This window comes from Podarcis cretensis (assembly GCF_951804945.1).
Source record: "Podarcis cretensis genome assembly, chromosome: 3".
Classification (NCBI taxonomy): domain Eukaryota; kingdom Metazoa; phylum Chordata; class Lepidosauria; order Squamata; family Lacertidae; genus Podarcis; species Podarcis cretensis.
In genome coordinates, this window is record NC_137172.1 from 90,312,764 (window position 1) to 90,336,333 (window position 23,570).

The 23,570-nt window shown below is 41.1% G+C and overlaps 1 protein-coding gene across 4 annotated transcripts in view; it reads left to right on the forward strand.

Annotated features, from left to right (window-relative positions):
• The window catches only part of EYS (eyes shut homolog), a 490,906-nt gene that overhangs the window by 43,922 nt on the left and 423,414 nt on the right, over positions 1 to 23,570 (forward strand). For all 4 annotated transcript variants that reach the window (XM_079970286.1, XM_079970287.1, XM_079970288.1 and 1 more), the window contains one exon: positions 2,343 to 2,464. In XM_079970286.1, the coding sequence (XP_079826412.1) occupies positions 2,343 to 2,464 (122 nt within the window). The remainder of the gene's footprint in view (positions 1 to 2,342; positions 2,465 to 23,570) is intronic.

Genomic DNA, 23,570 nt, shown 5'->3' on the forward strand with positions numbered 1-23,570 from the left:
TTGTCAACCTGGTCCCTACGGCCCACTAGTGGGTGTTTCAGGATTCTAGGTGGGTAGTAGGGGGTTCTACGGCACAAGCTGAATTCTCCTTCCATTGAGCACTGGTGGGCAGTAAGGAAATTTTACCATCAAGAAAGATGCATTAGTGGGCGGTAGCTATAAAAAGGTTGACTGCCCTGGGTCTAGACTGACTGGCAGTAGCTCTCCAAGGTTCTCTTCCAGCCCTACCTGGGCATGCTGGGGATGGGACCTGGGGTCTTTGCGTGCAAGACAGCTGCTCAACCATTGAGCCCTTCCTCAAAAGCAGATTATTTATTCATCTAACAAAATGTATATACTGCTTGAATGTAAGAAAACCTCTAAGTGGTTTACAAATTAAACAAATTCATGGAGGATAAGAATAACTATGGTTACTATCTGTGCAAAAAAGGAAAGAAGTTTAAATTTCCATAGATGCGGATATTCAGCAAATATTTTTTTTAAAAAAAATTACTTGAAAGCTTACCCTTCAGGTTCAGATCTGAGTATCCGTGGAAGTAAATAACTATTGAGATTTCATAGACAAGTTAAAAAGGAGGTGAAGTGCTTTGCTTTAGCTCCATCTTAAAACTGTGAATTAAGAAAAATCCAAGCATCTTGGAAAAAAAAATAGTATTGGAACAAAGGGCTCCAAGCATTTAATGAGAGTAATAGCAGTTACATGTGCTGAGACTGAGTGACAGCCTAGATTACATGGTAAATCTTAGAGATAATGAAGAACCCAGGGACCTGTGTGAGGCTATAATAAATCTATGCCTGTAAGAACTGCAATCATTGCTGTCACTGGGTCCCTTGTATAGATGTAACTCTCCAAAGATACTTCTCTCTTTACATCACTAATGATGAAAAAGAGGAAGGACTGATTGTTAGCTTGGGAGGGGGCAAGAATGAAACATGGAAACTCATGAGAGTAGCTGATCAAGGCTGTCAAACCTCAGCTCTTGAGCAGTTTCTTTTAAATAAAGTGGCACAGTGTGAAAATGGCACCTCCAGATAATAAATGTTTCTTTCCCTGTCTATTTCTTTTAAAAATAACAGATGCAAAATATCAAGGGCACAAGTTTTTTCTTTTCCCCAATAGAAGAAATGCACCTCGGGGGAGGGATTTTTGGTTTGTGTGGGGGGACTACCTGGAAGGGAAAGACGGACACCTGCCATCTAGGAAAACATCCAGCAACTGAACATCATGTGCTGTAAAGCAGTTTGTGTTAGCTTTATATTAGCACTGTGTTGAAATCTGCCCTGTTGTTAAATCAGGTGGGGCCATGTAGGAATTGGCTACTGTGTTGGTTTCAGAACATCACAATAGATGAACTCTACTATGTGATGTCCCAGTCAAGATACTAGATTCAGGTAGGTAGCTGTGTTGGTCTGACACAGTCAAAATAAAAAATAAAATAAAAAGGGTGGGGTTTTTATCAGAAGGGTAGTAGGAGATAGGTGATTGACTCAGTGAGTATGGTAAACCTGTTGATGACTGCTAACGACTACAATTAGTCCTACAGGGAAAAGCAAGGGATAGTATGCTGATGACAGTCGTTAACATTCGTCAACAGGTTTATCATACCCATTGAGCCAATCACCCATCTCCTACTACCCTTCTGAGAAAAACCCCACCCCACCCTCCCACTATATATAAGGGTCTGGTGACTTCTGTTTCAATGTATCTGAAGAAGTGTGCATGCACATGAAAGCTTATACCCAGAACAAACGTAGTTGGTCTCTAAGGTGCTACTGGACAATTTTTTTATTCTTTTTATTTATCCAGTCAAGATAGTTTGGGATGGGAATCACACCCAGTTTCCTTCGTACGAATGGATAAGAGCAGTTAATTCATAAGGGGGGTGGGTAAAGTGGAGAGCATTTGGGAACATAACTGGTGTGGAGCTAAATTGCTTTTACACCTGATGGCCCTAATGCTGGAGATGAGGCGTAGCACAAGAGTGTACCCTCTTCTCAAATTAGGTGGGTTACTTAATTGTCATGAATGGCTGCTGATGTCATTCTCTCCTATATCAGAAATCCAGTTTCCCTATGGTTACATTTCCTGCCTGTGTATGACATACCTTCTTTTCATTTCAGTGACAATTACACAATACTGTTTCAATTCCCTCCTCCCGCCCCTTGCTTGTTCTCTCTTTCCATTTCCATTGCCCTTTATATTTCTGGAGAAAATAGGACTACATTTCTAGGATTTATGTGCTATCTTTATTTAAGTGTTTTGCAGTTCCAGTTACAATATAACTTTGTACAAAATGTGATTGACCTGCTTCTCCCCCCCCCCCCCACTTCACACACTGCAGTTGTTGACGGCTTCTACTGCTTGTGCAACCCTGGGTATGCAGGACAAAAATGTGACCAAGATATTGATGACTGCCTCGTTAACGCATGCAAACACAATTCTACCTGTGTGGATCTCCATTTGGTTAGTACACAGTAAGCATTTCATTTTCGCTTTTGGTGGAGGGGGGAGGAGTGTGCTATGGTGACCTGTTGTATGTGCATGTACTAAAAAACTAGATTCCCTTAGTGCCTTCCAAGAGGACAGGAAACAAAACACTTTTTCATTCTTGTACTTCAGGAGTAGAGAACTTGTTTTCAGTGTGGTGGCCACATTCACTTCTGGGCAACTTTCTGGAGACAGGGATGGGGGGCACATTTCATTGGTGAGTGGGGTGAGTGGACCAATTAATTTGGATTTTACCAATGTATAGTAGGTAAATTTCTACACAAGCTCTCACACCCCTATTTTACAACCAAGAAGGAGATACTCCAGCCAGGTTAAAACAGTCAAAAATGATGCGAAGCAGGTCTAGTGTGGTTGTGGATGGGGAGAGGGTGTAGCAGTTTGAAAGCACGTCATAGTGCAAGTAGATAAATAGGTACCGCCCCAGCAGGAAGGCAAATGGCGTTTCCGTGCGCTGCTCTGGTTTTGCCAGAAGCAGCTTAGTCATGCTGGCCACATGACCTGGAAAAACTGTCTGCGGACAAACGTTGGCTCCCTCGGCCAGTAAAGTGAGATGAGCGCCACAACCCCAGTGTCATCTGCAACTGGACTTAACTGTCAGGGATCCTTTACCTTTACCTTTTTACTTCTTCCTTAATGCATCACCAAATGATGCTTACGTGATTTATCTTTCTCCTCTCTTGGGAACAGTATCCTGGTGAGAATCTACAAAAAAAAAACAAAAAAAAACGAAGACAAGAACAGGGGGAAATTACTTGCATGAATGGGACTTACTTCTCCCTGTGCTTACAATCTCTGTTTTCTTCTACAGCTAGATCTTGCCATAAAAAGCCTAATTCACTTCCATTTACAGCATCATATCTTAGATTTGTTTTCTTCGTGTGTGCCGAGAGGCTTTTTGTTGTTGTTTTCTTACCATCACTCAAGTCTATCCATTCTCCTTCTACAGTAATATGTCATATTCCTCTGTCAAAAACATATACCATTTTGTTTTAAATGGACTGTGACATAGTTAGAAGATCAATAAAATCCCCACTGGGTCATCATTCCCGAGAAAGCTGGGCCAGAGGGGGGAGAGAGACATAAGAACACCCTCCCCTCAGAGCATTTTTTTCAATATAGAAATAGAAACACACACAGGGTTCAGCTTTATTTGGAGTATGCCATTTATGATGCTTTTGGTTGGCTTTTCACCTAATAATGCTGTTGTTTTTCTTGTAGCAGAACATCATTGTGCACTATAATCACTTTAAAAATAACTGTTATGGACAAAGAGCATTTAATTGTTTTCTTTTTGTCAGATATATCCTTTGTTGGGTATTTGACTTTCCTAGATGTGCAATTCAATCATAATTATAAATGCAAATAAATATCAAGGCAAAAGCCTTCTCCCAAATCTGGCATTTATAGTGCAATCCTATACATGTCTCCTGAGAAGTAAGTCCCTTTGAGTTCAATGTTGTTTCCTTCTAAGTAATTGAGTATAAGATCACATGCTTAAACACTAGAATGAATTGCATTGCTCATATTTGCTACCACTGCATACACCATAAAATCAGTAATGAACTAATGGAAGGTGAAAGGTTGTGATAAAAGGCAACCTTTCAATCTCTTCTTAGGGATTCTTTGTAGGCTTGGTTTTGTTCAGTATTTTCTTTGGTGACCTTAGAGAGGGGTGGAAGAATGTGATAAAGAGAATAAATCTGAGAATGACACTGCTAAGAGCATTAATAATGAGGAAGCCAACTAGGAAGCCACGCAGGATTAACAGCTTGACCTTACGAACTAAAGTAACAGATCTTAAATTCAAGAGTTCACAATATAAGGTCCTGGGCCTGGGGACCAATAATGGTCATTTTCACTGTTAGCCAGGCAACCTGACTGAAGGGAAATGGGGTGTCTTGGTCACTTAATCAATAATAAGCAGCCACCAATATGATGTTTCTGCCTTGAGGGCAAAAGCAGCCATTGATTGTGTTATGTAAGGCATTTCTTGTTGGCATAGGGAAGTATATTCATACTTTTCAACAGGAGAAGGATAGGACCTCACCTGAAATGATATCACCCCGCTGAGTGATTGGGAGCGAAGGCAACAATATTCTTCCTTTCTCATAACAGAAGAACTCAAGGTCTCTCAATAAAATTGATTGGCAATAAATTCAGGGCAGATAAAAGAAAGCTCTTCACACAGAGCATCATTAACTTATGAAATTTGCTGCCATAGATGTGGTGATAACTGCTGCCTTATATAGCTTTAAAAGTGGTTTAGGCAAGTTTTGCTGATCCATCAGGGTTCATATCCCAGTGTTGGAAACCCAATGTGCAAATGGGGCAGCACTCTTCACTGAGCACATATTAGCTGTGGAGTGCATCTGGTACACATAGCATCGCCAAGAGCACAAAACTTACACATATTTTGTGGGAAACATTTGATGTGGCATACAAATTGAAACAATTCTCTGGATTGAGCAACAGAGTGCGGCGTGTTGTCTTGCAGTGAGGGGCTGTGCTTAATGCCTTTTGGCACAGTCCAGCTTTGTGATTGTAACAGTGGTGGTCCTCAGCTAGCAAGATTTATCTGCTGTCATCTGCTATTTATAATACATAAGACATAAAACAGAATGTGATGTTGGGGGAGTCCAGTAGTGCACTCTGCTGAGAAAGGGATGAGATAATGCTCAGTTTATTCATTTTGCATGCATAGGTTCCTTCCATGGGGTGGGGTGGGAGAGGAAATATTTTGGAATTGCTCTCCTTGCCTTTCTCCTGTACACTTACATAAATGTAAAATTTTGTCAACAGATATGAAAATAAAAATTGTTTTCCAGCAACCAAATCCTTTTTACATTTACTCAAAGTAAGACAGGCTGTTCAACTAGTCTTGCTTCTAAAAGAGGGTTGTAGGATTATAGCTGAACCATTGTACTGGAATCATTCATCAAGGATATACATGGCCCATTGTCTTTATGCTCTGTAGGGATACTAAAACCTGACTGGAAGGAAGAAGATCGATGCCACTGAGATCAGTCTGCCCACCTGTGTTTCCTATAAAGGGGACAATGGTGAACCAGTGCAGTGGTGTTATTTTTGCAGCAGTAAGAACCATTTGTCTAATGCCTTTTAAAACAATTTATGGCATCTTGTATGTATGTGAAGTGCATGGTGTTCACTTGTACTGTCAATGTGATGGATTAAGGCAATGCCATAGCTGAAGTATGAGAGCAGATTAAAGGGATGTGGTACTTTCATCTGGAAAATAGAGGAGTGGTCACCAAAGCAAGCTACTACATCATCCTGTGACAAAACACTATATGACACAGGCTGACTTTGCTATGTTTATTAATATCCTCACTGAAAAAAGGATAGTAAGAAATTGCTGAGAGAAAATCCTGACTAGGTGAAACAAAACCAAAAGGAGATAAGATGACCAAGTCAAGAGAGCAGTTGATGGGGGAGAGCCAGTTTTCCTCCATCTTGTGGAGGGCAATAGGGATGAAAGAGTTTAGCACCTCCATACTTGCTTGTTGATTTTACACATGGGTAAAATCCTCGAAGAGTGCTTATGTTAACTCCCTGTGATGACCCATCCTTCTTGACCATCATTTCTTGCCAAAAGTAGGACAGAACACGACCAGGCTCTCAACTCCCTGCTCCTATACAGAGCTATGGGGAGAACTACCAAAGCCTCTGTTTGGCATGCTGGTGGGAGAGACTTAAAGAGGCCTTTGCTCATGTATCAGTCTGTAGTACTGCTGCTTATGTGACATAATGACTGAACTATGCTCAGTCACTAATAGTGCTGTTTACTTATGGGAGTGGGGTGGAAGGAGAATCCCTTCAGTTGGTACAGATTCCTGTTGTTTTTTGAAAGAAGGCACATTGACTGAGATTGTGTAATCTTTACTCCTTCTCTAATAGGTCATCCTTAGCCAGCACTGAGATGACACCCTTTTTTTCTGTCACATAAGTATCAAGGTTTCAGTCCATGCTAGGACTTTGCAAAAGCAAAGTGGCTGGTCATGTGGCCAATAGAAACAAGGGATAATCATGCTTGGAAATAGCCACAGATTAGGATGTCTCACCTCTAGTTGGCATCCTTCTTTTTGTTGCTGTTTAGTCGTTTAGTCGTGTCCAACTCTTCGTGACCCCATGGACCAGAGCACGCCAGGCACTCCTGTCTTCCACTGCCTCCCGCAGTTTGGTCAGACTCATGCTAGTAGCTTCAAGAACACTATCCAACCATCTCGTCCTCTGTCGTCCCCTTCTCCTTGTGCCCTCAATCTTTCCCAACATCAGGGTCTTTTCCAGGGAGTCTTCTCTTCTCATGAGGTGGCCAAAGTATTGGAGTCTCAGCTTCAGGATCTGTCCTTCCAGTGAGCACTCAAGGCTGATTTCCTTCAGAATGGATAGGTCTGATCTTCTTGCAGTCCATGGGACTCTCAAGAGTCTCCTCCAGCACCATAATTCAAATTCCTTCTTTTTAGTAAGAGTTAAATTTTTGAAATAAGCAAGGTCAGTGGTACTGCCTCCATTCTGACTTCCACAGGCTGAAATACAAGCAAAGGGCTCTTTCATTCTCCCTCACCAAAGGCTTTGGTAGAGTTTTCCACTTATCTCTGTTGTGGAGTACAGAGCTGAAGAACCTTTTGCCTTGGTTTGTATGAGACTAAGTGACTGAAATGCTGAAATACTGTGCCAGACTGAGTGCCCAGCCTACCATTTACCTCTCTCTAGTGTGAGCCACTGTGGGGTGGGATTATTGCTTAGACTGAGTATATATGTGATGGAAGCTCTTTTGTCATTGTAGCAAGGTCACAATACTTTTCTTCATTATTCCACTGAAATCACTTAGTGCTAAAAACACCAGTTACCAAGTTCCTGTTTCCTAGCCTGCACTGCTTGCATCTGACATATTACATATATATGCTGCAAATGTTTTTTTTAAAAAATGGTGTTCCGTTTCAGCCATGTGACTCCCAGAAATCCCTGAGAAATTGCACAGCTCTTTGAAATTTATCTCATGTAGTTCATTTTTGTAGCAAGAGCTGTTTTTGAAGACTTGGTGCTGGTGAGTTGTTGAATAGTAATGCCTCAAGGTGCCTTTATCTTACTCAGTACTATGGATTTATTTCACCCATCTAACTGAAGCAAAAGGATCCATAGGCTCTTAAGACTAACATTGGAACACATTTTCTGTGACATCCAAAATAGTGTTTTTCTGATTTATTAGTTATAGTGATGATATTTTATTCTATAGCAAACTGTGCGATAAATGGAAAAAGAAATTGCATAAAATGCACATAGAAATCTAATAGATGACAGAATAACAGGGAAAATAAGAGGAAAATCAGATGGGAGCCTTGAAACTTTACCCTCTTCTCAAACTGCAGCATCCCATACATCAAATTGGTCATAAATAATAGAAGAGAAAAATTCTACTCTCTTGGTGGTTTAGTCCAAGTTACTATCTCTGTTAAAACAGTCATACCTATTCAGCAATGTGGCACATTCTGGTGGACTGAAGTATGTTTCCAGGGCAAAACATAAACATGGACTGATGTGAGGCTTCTTCTGCTGTGTGCCCTACAAGTCCTCAGAAACCCAACCTCTCACAACACCAGAGCTAGTGAACTCTTCAGATTCTCCTGCTGGAATTTTTTCTCATCATTTTTGAGGGAAATGTTGTGAAAGTTCTTTCTCATCATTGGACCTCTTGTCTATCATGTGGCTCTCCTTCTTTAGTCTGTGGCCTGCCATGGGTGTAATGAACACTAGAGAGCCTTCAAACTCCTGCCTTTCTTTGTTTCCTCTCCCTGAGGAAGTCCAGGCCAACTAAAGCTTTGTTGCATAATGTTCTCTCCCTTCTGCTCCTTTCCCTGCCCAGCTTCTAAGTCTCCTCTTTCTGTACCATCACCCAAACTCCCACTTTCTTAATAGAGTTCAGCCAGTAGGCATGCATCTCTAACTTCCAGCCTTACTGGTCATTTCTGCCAGTGGCCCCTCACCCTCTTGCACATGCTTCTTAACTTCCTAGTTCTCAGTGCTTCAAAGCCCATACAGCGGCTGCCTCTGTGGTCCTTCCCTCTTGTTACTTTCACTTTCCTCAAGCGTCTCTCTCTCTCTCTCTCGCTATGAATTTGGAACCACCACTTCTGTCCTGCCTGTGGTTATTTTATCCTTACATGGGTGAGGCATATCAATGAGCTGAAAGTTGTTTCCTCGACACTCAGCTTCCTAGCTGTTCTTCTCCTTTCTTAGCTCAATTAGCAGCATACAATGGCAGCTTCTCTGTTATCCCCACTCCCACTCCTCACACAGGCAATGGGTGTGCTGGGCAAATATGAGGTTAGTTTATTTTTTATTTATGTATTTATTTTTATCCTCAGTTGAAGCACTAGTATGCATTGTTCTAGGTTGAATACAAATTAGTTTGATTGAGAGCACAATAAAAACAAGTGTGAGAGAAGTAATTCTTTCATATATGGTGGCTGTGGCCTAAATTACAGAGATTTCAGAAGGATAGTTTAGATTTTTATTTTTGCTAACTCAACTAGATATTGCCGTGTTTTATTAACATATACAAGACTGCATATACTAGGAGAGAGTGCACAAAAATGTATATATGAATAAAATAACAAAGAAAAATGCATTATATTGGTCAAGACTGCATTATAAAATGTCTACATTACAGGGGGGGGAATGCAATGAAGTGTTGATAGATATTCATGAGGGGAAAGTTCACAAACTGATGCAGAAAGATGGAGAACTGGTAGGGTAGTGGGGTTGAGAATCCAAAATTGCCAAATTTCCCCATCCCCCATTGGAAGGACATTGTTCAGAACATTCTATGGCCGATGTGATTTTCCACTGACTTATCAGCAAGGAAAAATATCTGTTGCCAGCTTTCAGTCCATAATAAAAAGCCATTTGCCTTCTCCTCATCATTTTCTAGTCCAAAGCTTATATTCTGGTGAAACAACAGTGTGCATGTAAGCAAAAGGCTTTCACAGCCTGGTTCTGGCTTCACAACCTGCTCTGCAGGAGTCTCAAAGCCACATTCCTACTGCACCAATAAGGATTAACACATTGACAATACATCCTAACCAGATTTCTTTATAGGCTGGGGGAGGGGGGCAACATTAAACTCATGTACCAGGTTTGACACTCGTGAAGCCACATGGCAATACTCCCAAATCTTGCTTCCCCACCCCATCATATCTCTCTCTCTCTCTCTCTCTCTCTCTCTCTCTCTTTGTCAAAATATGTTTGAATTCCAGATGTGTTATCTCTCCATGCAAGGAAAGACTGCAGAGAGGAATCACAAGGGATAGATTGTGAGCAGGAATCAATTTATGTGCACTTTCTTTTTCTTACCTGGCAGAGGCACCCCAGTCCCCCTGAAGAACTAATTTGTAGAGAGTTTCATTTATTCTCAATTTCTTCCTCAGGAAGCAGCAAGCAGACAATGTGGTGTTGTCAAGCAGCCAATGTTTTGTTAAGCATCTCCCAGTCACTTGGCATCTTTTTCTCTGATTCTGTTAAATGGGCCAGTGATTTTTCAGTAGGCACCAACCCAGCTGAACATATGGAGAAAATTCTAGACCACTGGTATACCACCACAAAATCTGAACATCGAGACTGATTAATGAGGGAGGGAATTACAGCCAGCATATTCCACACTGGAGTAGGAATCATGCTTATCCATCCTGCAGGCTTTGGCCAGGATAACTAAAACAAAATAACAATTCTAAATCTAATTGGTCTATAGGCCATGGCCCTGTTTACATTTTAGAAAATGAAAATCTTAAGAGCTTGATGGATTTTTAAAATTATTTTCTTACCTACCAACCTACCAAATTTCCCCTGATTTCTGGAGAATGTGGTACTGTCAAATAGGACACACAGGTTGCACTGTGAGGTCTTGGTGTTTTTACTGAATCAACTTGTAATGATTACATCATCTGTTACCACCTGCCATATCTACTACAGCCAGTTGTATCTTACCTGAGTGCCTGTTACATTGACCAAATAGGCACCTGTTGAGATAGTACTTATGATCCAAGTTCAATCATAAAGATCCAGAGCGAGAATAGATATCTAACATGATCTATCTAGTACAGTGGTACCTCGGGTTAAGTACTTAATTCGTTCTGGAGGTCTGTACTTAACCTGAAACTGTTCTTAACCTGAAGCACCACTTTAGCTAATGGGGCCTCCCGCTGCTGCTGTGCCGCCGGAGCACGATTTCTGTTCTTATCCTGAAGCAAAGTTCTTAACCTGAAGCACTATTTCTGGGTTAGCGGAGTGTGTAACCTGAAGTGTATATAACCTGAAGCGTATGTAACCCAAGGTACCACTGTATCTGCACTTCTTAGACTTGTTCCATTCTGTAACCAGAGCTGTAACCAGAGATGGTTCCCTGCCACCTCAACATGTTATAGGTGGGTAGTGCACACTAACTCTTTTCTTTTCTTAACCTGTTCTTGGCTTAGCACTCCCACCCCCCTGCCAGTTGCTTTCTCTTCTTTAAGGTTTCAGGTGTGTTGTTTGCAGACCGATCCTCTGCTTGTTGTGCCATAGTAAACAATTGCTATTCCCTGAGCATATTAACAAAGTTTGCCTGTCTAGGTCATTTTTCTTTGCCCAAATTTCTCCCTGCTGCAGGGTTCCACTAAGGCTGTTTGCACAGGTGAGCATGCACCTGGACTGTTGCTGGGAGCAGAGATTTGGGCGTAGAAAATGAATATTGACAGACCTCTGCTAATAGGCTCAGGGACTAACTGTGGATCCACAGACAGAGGCATGTCCTCTGAGGCAGCATCAGAACCATCCTGTGCACAGCAAGCAAACCAGAATTGCTTTGCATCACTGATAAAGCAACATCAATTTCCTTGGCATCGTTCTCAGGAGTATCAAGTGAAGGTAACATTTCAGAGACTTCTTTCACACCCTTCGTCCAAATGGCAAAGAAAGCAACACAGGAGAGAGACCAGATTATATAACTAGTGACCTGATTGTCTCCGGAGAATTTCCTGTGGGAGCAAGCAAGTCCACTGGTGGGCTTGCAACCCAGTCAGAATCAGCCAGTTGTTGAACTGGAACCCTCCTGTGGGAGAACATGCATGCAGTGGTCAGAATTTCCACAAGATCTGCAAACCCGAAAAAAAAAACGCCATTCATGCATCGATTCATCTCGCACCTGGAGGTGCTACTAGCTTACTGAACAACATCTTGGCTTTTTCATGACTCCACCTGCAAGCGCACAAGAAGGGCTAAGTGTATAAACCAGTATTGATCCATTTCAGTAAATTATTGTAGGCTGGAATGCTTCACACCTGCTAAGGAGTAACCTCCACTGAACAGTGGAACTTGTTTCCAAGTGGGCATGCATGGAACTGTGCTCTAGTGGTATCAGACAGCCATATCTGCTGACTATTAGCTCTATTCTGGAGTTGGCTACAATAATTTTGTTGTTGTTGTTGTTTAGTCATTTAGTCGTTTCCGACTCTTCATGACCCTATGGACCAGAGCACGCCAGGCACTCCTGTCTTCCACTGCCTCCCGCAGTTTGGTCAAACTCCTGTTGGTAGCTTCAAGAACACTGTCCAACCATCTCGTCTTCTGTCGTCCCCTTCTCCTTGTGCCCTCAATCTTTCCCAGCATCAGGGTCTTTTCCAGGGGGTCTTCTCTTCTCATGAGGTGGCCAAAGTATTGGAGCCTCAGGATCTGTCCTTCCAGTGAGCACTCAGGGCTGATTCCTTCAGAATGGATAGGTTTGATCTTCTTGCAGTCCATGGGACTCTCAAGAGTCTCCTTCAGCACCATAATTCAAAAGCATCAATTCTTCAGCGATCAGCCTTCTTTATGGTCCAGCTCTCACTTCCATACATCACTACTGGGAAAACTATAGCTTTAAAACTATACGGACAATAGGGCAAATTTACCTGGACAGCAGTTTAGGTTTATGGCTCTATTACAGAATTGTGTTTCTTTTCTTGCTTTATTCAGTATGAAGAATGGGGTTGTTTTTCTGTGTAGTTTTGATAAAGGAATGCGATGCTGGAAATTTTTATTTTTGCTTAGAACTGAACTTTAGGCCACCTTTGACATTAGCATTGCTCTGGCAAAAATAAATAAATCACAACGTCAACAAAGTATCACTCCACCTAATACATCCACAAAGGATCTAAAGTGCAACCAACTGTGTACTAGCTTACACACACAGTTCACTACAAGGAGGGTAATACCGCAGCAGCTGGTTTTTGTTTTGTTTTTTTAAAGCAATCACATCCTCAGGTGGACAATAGAACTTTCCTAATGTCAAAACTTGGGACTCTGTACTCAGTATATTTATATGCATGAAGCCACAAAGATGACCATCTGAGTTAGCACTCTAACCAGTTTCATGGCAAGACCTGTTATATGCTGGGAAAAAATTGTTAATCTTAATTCTTTCCGAACTATTAAGCCTTAGAGCCATTTAAGCCATTTTGCAAACATTAAGGGCATGGGCAGAGCAATCTTAACCTCTGATCTGCACTACTGGTAAAGATTAGTATTTGAAGGAATTGTCCCTCTGCTAGTGGCGTGGCTAGTGGGGGCCTCCCCTGCACCCATCAAATGAGACTCAGAGTGCATGCTACCACTGGTGACAACTAACATAAGGTCACAAAATGGGGCACTTGGGAGGCAAAGCAGGGTTAGGGATGGATCTGCTGAATCCTAAGTAAGTCAGGTTCCTGAAGAGTACTGTGGCAGCCTGGAGCTGGCACAACAACATAGGTAAAACAAAGCAACACACATTCTACATTGGCAGGCAGGAGTGATCAGGGCTCTGAGCACAGTGGGGGGAAATCTGGTCTTCCCCCCACCTCACCTCAATTAGGATTGTTATCTAAGTGATTTACAACCAGTCACTAATCCTCTCTCCCCACTGCACCTCCCCCACCAATGCTCCCAGAATATCCATTCCTGAGGATTTGATGTTCCTCTGGTACAGCACGGCATATGGCAGAGAGGGCTGCAGTAAGTAGGGGAAATCCACAAAGGACAGCAGCAGAGGCAGATTTAGGGGAGTCGCACCGGGTGTGGCGCCGCAGGGGTTGCCACAACTATGATGTATAATGGAAGGCGAAAGGCAGGGGGCACTGAATTTTGACATCGCTACTGTCAGGAGCCTTGTCTTATGTGAGAGAAGCACTTTCCACTAGTGCAGGGGTCAGCAAACTTTTCCAGCAAGGACTGGTCCACTGTCCCTCAGACCTTGTGGGGGGCCGAACTATATTTTTTGGGGGAAATGAATGAATTCCTATGCCCCACAAATAACCCAGAGATGCATTTTAAATAAAAGCACACATTCTACTCATGTAAAAACACCAGACAGGCCCCATAAATAACCCAGAGATACACTTTAAAAAAGAGGACACATTCAACTCATGTAAAAACACGCTGATTCCCAGACCATCTGCAGGCTGGATTTAGAAGGCGATTGGACTGGATCCGGCCCCCGGGTCTTAGTTTGCCTACCCATGCACCAGTGCAAAGCCACCATGAGATGAAATCATTTACAAATAACTTCCATTATCCTTAAAGCCTCTGTTCATATTCTTGCTTCTCTCTCTCTCCACCCCCCCCAGCGTGTGTGTGTGTGTGTGTGTGTGTGTGTGTGGAGTGGGAAAGATCAATTAACAGATTATTAAATTTGGGTCTGGTTCATTTCCCTGAAATATCATGGTCATCTACTGGGCTTTATTTATTAATAAACCCAATAGATGATGGAAATCACGAGCAATCCTGGCTTCGCCATTCCCTGTTCTTATCTGCAAACAAATGGTCTCTCTGTGTGTTTAATAAAATATCAAAACAGCAAGATGCTTCAGTGCGCTCCATTATCTCATGACTTCTCCGTGTACAATATGCTGAAGAGTTTCTTCCTGTGTATTAGCTTTTTAAGAGACTGTACACACATTATGTATATTATGAGGTAAAGAGCGAGTACAGTACTTGAAAGCATTTTGTGCTATATAGGAAAAAATTGTTTCTTTTGAGCCTCGGCATGCATAAGCAGACACCCTCTGTCTACCAACACACTGCTCAGCAGCATTCCATTGATCAAAGGAAATATTATGCAGTCACAATAGCGCCTGTATAGCTGAAGTGGATAGGTCAAATTTCATTGTACCATTGTAAAGCATGAATGCTGCAAAACTTAACAGAATGGAGATGATTTCTCCAACTTCCCGAAATTTGGCATACAGTAGCTACACGTCGAGCATTATAAGCAACCAAATTTGAGACGGATCCATTAAGAAATAGCTCAATTTACCTTTTAGGACACAGAATGTACTTGCCATTTCCCCCTTGTTCATTTAGGACGCATCCAGACTTCCTTTTGTGCTGCATTTCTGGGCACAGCTCTGGGCTTTAAAGCTGTATGTCCAAGCAGTTTGCTTTGCTTTGTTTTGTTTATTTTTACCACTGAATAGGAGCGAACGGCAACCAGGTTTTCTGCGGATTGCCATATGTTCCAATTTAGCACTAAAGAGCAGACTTTTCGGGGGAAAGTGGTAGGGCAAAGGCAAAACCACTCGACCCCTTGATTTCTAGGCACAGGGCAAGCGGAAGGGGGAACAAGCTGTTAGTTATAGTCCTAGTGATATTAAATAAGAAGGGGAAATTTAATAATAATAATAATAATAATAATAATAATAATAATAATAATAATAATTTATTTATACCCCGCCCATCTCGCTGAGTTTCCCCAGCCACTCTGGGCGGCTTCCAATCGAGTGTTAAAAACAATACAGCATTAAATATTAAAAACTTCCCTAAACAGGGCTGCCTTCAGATGTCTTTAAAAGATAAGATAGCTGCTTATTTCCTTCACATCTGAAGGGAAGGCATTCCACAGGGTGGGTGCCACTACCAAGAAGGCCCTCTGTCTGGTTCCCTGTAACCTCACTTCTCACAATGAGGGAGCTGACAGAAGGCCCTTGGCGCTGGATCTCAGTGTCCGGGCTGAACGATGGTGGTGGAGACGTTCCTTCAGATATACAGGACCATCTTGCAACTCCTAAGTGCCCAGCTTCCCACTGCTGCAGTGGGGAGGAGGCTTGTCACTGTTGTAGTGACCCTTTACCTTCCCTATTTACTTCCATACACTAACCACCAGATATCAATATACAATACAACATCTGGGATGGGGAAGCAATGGAGCTCTATATGCATGCGTATGTAGATTACCTGCAAAGTCTTGAAATAAATGGAATGTATTAACCTCTGCAGAGGTGAGTTTCTTCAAAGTGAAGAATTCCTTGTAAGTGTAAGACATCTGGCAGTTCTTTGGAGAAGTTATTTTCAGCTCTGAAGAGGCATTAGTTTGTCAGAGCTCCTTTCATGCCAATCCTGCAGGTGTTTCAGTTAGCGCAGTATGGACTAATTTAGCTTGTATTTAAGCAAGGACATATGTTTTGCTACTGAATGAATTTGTTACCCAGGAACACTCTCTTGCTTGACAAACATCTCACTTTGCAGTGAAGGTTGATTTCCTTCCTCAGGGAATATCTTTGTTAGGCAGGGAGGCGAATTGATGTTTTATGTGTAATGCAGATACCTAGTAGTTATGCTTGAATTATATACAGTAGCCAGGAACCAAGGAATTGTGAAACCAGTTACATGAGCCAAAGAGCACAGGGAAGTAAGTGTAAGCAGTTCTCCTACTTCACAGGAAAGGTCGGTTTAGATCAGTTTGGACTGGCCCTAAGTTACTCAGTAAACTTTGTGAGCATTTGAGCAGATCAAGTTTGTAAGCCCTTGGACCTACGCATCTGAAATTTGGCCGGTTTCTTAGGCAGGCTCACCTCTCTTGGTATGTAGTTTTCATTCCGATGACCCACAAAAAACCAAGGGCGGGGGAGTGAAGTCTGCCTTTTGCAGAAAAACGTCTGCAGCAAATATGAAGAACTTCAACAATCCTCATCCCTCAGAAGTTGACAACGCTGGGAAATTTCATGCAATTAAGCAACATTTTAAAAAGATAACATTTTAGAAGTGTCCAGTAAAAAAGGTCCCTGACATATTTAATTTGGCAGGCTTTATCCGCTCTGGAGGGCCTAGTATGCTTACAAATTTCACCCACTTCTGTCAAACATAAACAGTAATAGCCTTTTATTATTATTATTTCCCAGTAGTGAATGGGGAATCAGGGAAATGAAGCAGACTCAACACATGAGTTAAATTAGGCAATCTATGAAGCTCCTCCGACTGAGGCAGTCTCCTTTAGAACAGAGGCGGAGCTAGCTGCTCCGGCACCCGGAGTGGCATATATACTGTGCACCCAGGGGTGGAGCTAGCTGCCCGTAGGGGCAGGGCTAGCTGCCTGCAGGGTCACCACCCATGGGGCGAGGGTCCCAGGGGGTGCCGCCTGCGGCAAGAGTCCCAGGAGGGCAGGGCGGCAATGTCACCCCCCCCAGGGATGACTGCACCTACCACACCCTCCTTCCTCCGCCAGTGCTTTAGAAAGTACCAAATCAACTTTGAAACTGGATCACCCCTAGCCAACACACCAAGCTGGTTACCCTAGTACACTGCCTTGGTTGTCTGTGCCATATAGAAGGTTGCTTTGGAAAGAGGGGAGACTCAAAAGCAGTTTGTGGCATTTGCTCTGAAACCTTTCCAATGAAGATGACAGCTTTGGGGATTAGTATACCTCGTTAAGCACAGCGATAACCTGCCTCCATAGAAAGGAGAAAGTTACGACCTTGAGCTGGGTGGGAAAGAAGGAGATGGGAAAGAGGGAGAGATCTATAAAATTCTGGCTTTCTAATTTGTGAACAAAGCTATCCCATGTAACTGCCTAAAAAGGCAGTGGGAAGAGGAAGTGAAAAAGTAACGATGCACATAATATTCGTGCCCAGAGAAAATGACAAGTTTAACGCTTGGACCATTTAGGAGTAGTTTATTGGTAGATGACCCGTCTTGTCAATTTCCTGCTGATGTTTCTGACATTTATTGGTGTGATTATGGTAGTTTAGAAGATGCATGGAACATCAGTGCAACGTAGTTGGTTTTTTTAAAAAAAAGAAAAGCACAGCCCATCTGACAAAGGAAGCGCAAACCGTATTTCAGAAACGGTAGGTATAACAGAAATAAATCAGAGAGGTTTGTGTACATGCCTGAAGCCAAGTTAAATGTGGTGAAGCAGCCGGATTTTTCCATTTAGCAGTCTGAGATTTCTTTCTTCAAACTTAATTGCAAAATAAGGGCCAAGTAGCTAGAAGGTTAAAGAGAGACATTGCAAATTTGAGAAAAGACCCAAGATAGCAGCAGTTATTTTTTGTGGGTATCATTGAGACCAAAAAATACAGTTCAAATTTAAGCATTTCCAATTACCAGAAAAGTCATTAAATTGCCTTCATTTGAGAAAGAGTGGGAAATCAAAGCAACTATTTTGTATAAAATAGTAAACCACATTAACTCCTGTAGTCCTGGAAGAAAAAAAATACAATCTATTTTCTTTTCTTTTTTTAAAAAATTGTATCAATTACAATAAAATTGAATATGTGTCTGGCTAGGGGACTTCACATTTTCATTTAATATATTATAGCAGAGAAGATTAGATGGGTTTGGACATCTATTTATGGTCCTATTTCTAGTTAAGAAACATAATGCATTCCAGTATATGATTGGTTGCATTTTCTTTCATACTGGATGCCATGCCATTTATATGTTTGTGTATCACATTCTTCTAGCCATGTATAGGTTGATAGAAAACATCTTCTGCTCTAATTGTCCTGTCAGCTAAAATTAGTGTTTCCTCCAAACATGAAAGTTTTTGCTGAAGTTTAAGAGTTCAGTATTAGGGAATAGACCGCAGACAGGATTTCATCCTGTTTAAGTCATGCTGGTGGTGCTCATCACTGGCCAATTCTGTTTCCTAATAGAATACACAAAACAGTCATTAAATTGTACACGTTCTGTAACATAACATCAAATATACACTTTTTGATGCATTGATCCATAAAGCACACAGTTTGTGTGCATCTTTTACATAGAAGACACATTTCAGAGCACTTTTTGTGCACTAGAGCTGCATTGCGGAATCTGGAAAAGTGTGCACCAAGCTTGACTGGGGATTGTGATTCAATATGCAAGGAAATTCAGGAGTGTCAGATTAGGCCAGAGTAATTCCTCTTCCCTCTGTCCCTATTCTCTCTACTTTAACCCTTTATGGAATGGACTCCAGACTGTACTTACGTGGTTCAGTCTATAGGATTACCTAGCTTCTGACATAGAGAAATGAAGCCTTCTGTCCGTCCGTCCGCCCCCCCCCCAAAAAAAAGGTATGCTGCTGATGCACCAAATCCCTTCATTTCACAATTTTGGCGTGTATTTTGGAGTGTTTGGAGTGCCAGAGTAACAGGTTAATGCCAGTATCAGCTGGTGCTGTGGAGTAGGCTTGGGCTACCTGGCTGCCAAATATGGAAGTCATTGCAAACATCTGAGAGTGGGAGAGTTGAGGTTAGTGCAGCGCAGAAGCAGGAGTGGGAATATCAGTTAGCTACAACGTTGCTTCCGCACAATGCCTACCTCCCTGTTCACCTGTCCCTAGTAGTTACCAGCAGTCAACTCTGCATTGGAAAGCTGGATAAGCAATGCTGCCCCATCCTGTTCAGCCCTACTGGCTGTTACTGATTAATACCTAATTTTAGCCACCCATCCAGGGAGCCATGTTTCAGGGATCTATGGGTTTGAAGGTTTATCATCATTTTTCTCAGAGTTCCGGCACTCCTTTTTATAGAAAAATAGCGCTGATTGTTCTGTATATTCTGAACTGTCATGGTATACTTCTAAATCTTTCTAGATTTAGAGTGATAAATGAATGGAAACTTAAGATTTGGTTTTAGATGGCTGCAAACAAGTTTAGAAGTTTCTCACAATTATTTGAAATGTGAATCCGATTGAAACACATTCTGTAGGAAATGCTTGTTATTAAGATACAGCACATTCTCTTACATCTCCAACCATGTTGATTTGTGTCTGATGTTTGAGGACTTGATATTAGCATGTCCTGTAGATTGTTGTATGCAAAGGTTACCTGTAGGGGATATAAATATGTCTTCATGTTATAGATCTAATGGTTTCTATTCCAGACGTAAGAGTACTAAAGGAAAGGGACAAATGGAATGTGCCGTCAAACAAAAGAGCTTTTCTGGAACACTGCTTTCCTTTTAAATCACTGCCAGGGTCATAGATGTGGGAGCAAATTGAAAGGTTTGGGTGTCCTTGTACAGAGAAATGAATTCTTCTGCATTTGTGTTCAGCTGCTTATTTGTGTAGCTTATGACCTTTCACTATTCACTGAGCAATCGAGGTAAATGTCATATCAGATACACTGATCAAAGCCTCGATATTCTAAAGGTCCCTCAGAATCTGGATTGGTTATTTGGTTTATTTGAACAAATAGCTTGAGGTTATTGTTTTTATTTTGGTTTCTTTTGCTATGCAGGACCTGCCACCTTGAAGCCAACCTTCTTGACATGGTTGCTTTGCCCGTCACTGAATGTGCAAAGGGACAAAAGTAAATAAATAAATACTGAAACTCAAAAAACTTCCTTAAAACAATGCCTCAGCTGTAATATTGATGATCTGGAAATATGCTTCAAACTGTATTCATTTAATTAGTATACGTCAAACACCATTTTAAACATTTATTTTCTCAGAATAGGCCCCCAGCCTACCTATTGATCCTAAGAATGGTCCCTTTAAGAGAAATTGCTTTCCTAAAGAGCAAGCTTTAAATGGTCTCATTTCCTCAACAGTTATTTTTTATTATTGTTCTTAATTGTTTCCTGTGGTGTTTTTAATGCTTATATTTGTCACAAGCTTAAAATGTCTATTACTGTAAACCTATTATGCCTTCTGAATGTCCTTACTTTAAGCTATTTCCCCCGCTTTAATTACTATTTTATTAATCCTATCTAAACGCAATGAAACTTAGCATATTCTACCTCTGCAGAAATGAAATCTGTAAATCTCTCCCTAAAGTCTTGTGTGGATTGAATGTTTTATGTGAATTCTTTTCAGGGGTTTTTTTTAAAGCCATATAGCTCTTCTTTCCATATGAAATACATTTAAACATGGATTCTCTCCTCCCCAAACAAGGAAAATATCATTAAAAAAAGAATATAATTGTTTCTTTCATCTTCTTTTATTAAATTCTTTCAATATACAACAACATTTATACAGATAAATAATGAAATATCACACCCTTACCTAGAAACTGTTATTTAGACAATACATAAATACATAATGGCCAAATAACATCAGTTCTTATCCCAAACTACTATTTGGACAATGCAATAATCAATTTAAGTTAACCAAAATGTTCTGTAATGTGAGAGGAGTCCTCCATTTTCGTTATTAGCCATTCAATTACAAAAGAGTCTTTGTGTTTCAGGCCTTGTGCCAATTTCATTTTATTATTTAATTTTTCCACAAGTGCTTTTTGCCATACTTTGCTGTGCCAATTTGTCAGAGAGGCACCCTCTAAATTATTCCAGTATCTCATTATTATGAGCCTGGCTGCTAGTAGAAAAGAACTTATTGGAGGTTTAAACTGCAGCTTAACATTGTCTCCCATGAAAAGATTTAGGTGAGCCCTCCCTGAACATTTAGAGACATTTTGTCTAGTGATTGCTTTCATTTGGACAAATATTACCATCCACCCAGGAACTAAAGAATTCTGAAGCTCAGAGATAAATAATATCCAGTTTTGTAACCCAGAAATAATGTCCATTCAGTTCATAACATGCGTGTTCTTCCACCCATATACGGTAATATCCTTGATAAATTCCAGGAATCGTGTGACTCTTTCTCAAGGATCATTGAAATAATTTAGAAAGCTCTGTTCATCCCTTCAACTTCAACATGTATGAGTGTCATCTTGTGAAGATGAGTGCACTTCTGCATTGTACCTGATACATTAAGGGATCACATGGGTGGACCAGAACTGTTTCCTATCTATGGGCAATCTTGATAGCTACAGCTATCTATTCTTAGCAGATTGTAATGCCTGAAAGGATCTGGATGTGATTGCATGTGGGTTCAGGACAAAGGCCCTTCAATTCACTGTAAATAATTTGCTGGCTCCTTGTCCAATCCAGAGCTTATAATTAACAGTTCACCGCAACTAGTCGGTGCACTAAAGCCCATATCAAGCTGAATAATTTTGCCCTCTCTGTAAATGGATGATTGACAGATGATTGTAGAAACATAGAATTACCATACATTTTGACATACACACAACCACCAGTGTAGTTGTTGTTTTTTCTGTTCTCTACAAAACACATAGTGTTGAAGCACCCTTGGCAATACGTAATGTCAAGGTCACCATAACCCAAAGTGTTACTCCAAAATAAGGAAAAACAGAACATTTCTAGTAGACTCTTAAAATGAAAGCCCGGAGGCTCTTCATGAGGCCGGAGGAACATCGCATGGCTATAGTTTTATTGTTTTATTGATTTAATATGCTGTAAACTGCTTTGAGATTTTTATTAAAAATATAAAGCGGTATAGAAATTAAAGAAATAAATAAAACGTAGGGAGACATAGGCTTCAATTATAGTGCTCACAAACAACACCAGCCTCTACATTTGAGTCTTAATCCTGCCCAAGACAATTGATCTCTTATTTATTATATTCCAGTGCTTCCTTCTTGCGCTGCTGATTCTCCTCAATCTTCTTGATTGTCCTTCTTGCCTTGAACTCCCTTCTTGGGTGTAAATTGTGCTGCAAATTCTTATCTAAGGAAGTGTAGATTTGTCTAAGCTGAAATATATTCCGTGTCACCCCTTTGTCATACTTGCATCCATATTTGAAACCTATTACTTCCACAAACTCTTCCCTTTCCTTCTGTTTCCTTCTGCGAATGGACGTTCAGGCTGTGGTGTGCAAATGGTACGTGCTGTGTGGCACTCTTCGTGTGTCTCCATATAACACACACATTGAGGCCATATGATGGGGGGGAAGGGTTTTTTTTAAAGTCTGTTTTCACCCTTTCTAATTGTTATGCACCCTACATAAAGTTTAGAATGCATTTGAAGGAGGAAACAAATAGGAAGAAAGACACTCTTCAGGTGATGCCAAATGGGGCTTCTGCAGGAGGTGTCAGAGGCCACATAAGATGTGGCAATGTAGACCGTTAGCCTGCCTGTTCAGTAGAGACTAGCATTTATTTCATCATTTCTGCCTCATCATGTTACAGCAAGTGTTCCAAATGCAGGGATATCCGTCAGCTAGGAATTGGTTTTAGATCATTGCATCAAGGCTATATGGCAGGGTGCATTTTTCATTGCATAATATCTTGGAAAGGTAGGAGAGAATATTACAACTACCCAGTCATGTGAATTATCCAATTCTACTACTCAGTCCTGTGTGAATTATCCTGCCCCACTCACATAAGACTTTCAGCATGCAACATTCATCAATATGCAGTTCTACAGCATTCAGCAGCAAACTGATTACATGTGAAATTCAATGTATTTGGAAGTTCAGTGGTCTAAATGTGTAATGTCAGCCGAATAAAATGACTACACATTGTTCCACCTACGTCCCCATTTCTGTTTAAGTGCATACATTTTATCCCTATAACTTTTGAGTGCCCATGAGACTGATGCAATAAATAAGTGTGTACGATTTTGGTGTGCTGGCTGATGTTCCAGTGCCGCTTTGCAAAGCATTTCATCCTTCGGACAGTGTAGAATTGATGAGATAAACTGGAGATAAGAATGTTGGCCCAATCTGTGCTGCAATGTTCAGTTCCTTGAGTTTTTATGGCATCCTTAGATATGATCAATTAGCCTTTACGTGAACCAAAAATGAAACAAAAGAGCTTGTGGTCATGGAGCAGTCATCTTAAATAATGCATGCCATGGAAATAAGAGGAAAGTGTATTGACTGAAGCTTCATATTCTGACAGTGAAGGTGAACAATATTCATCTGTACAGTAGAAGCCTACAGCCAAATAAGCTGCTGGTTTGTTCAAACCATTGTGTGAAATTTTGGG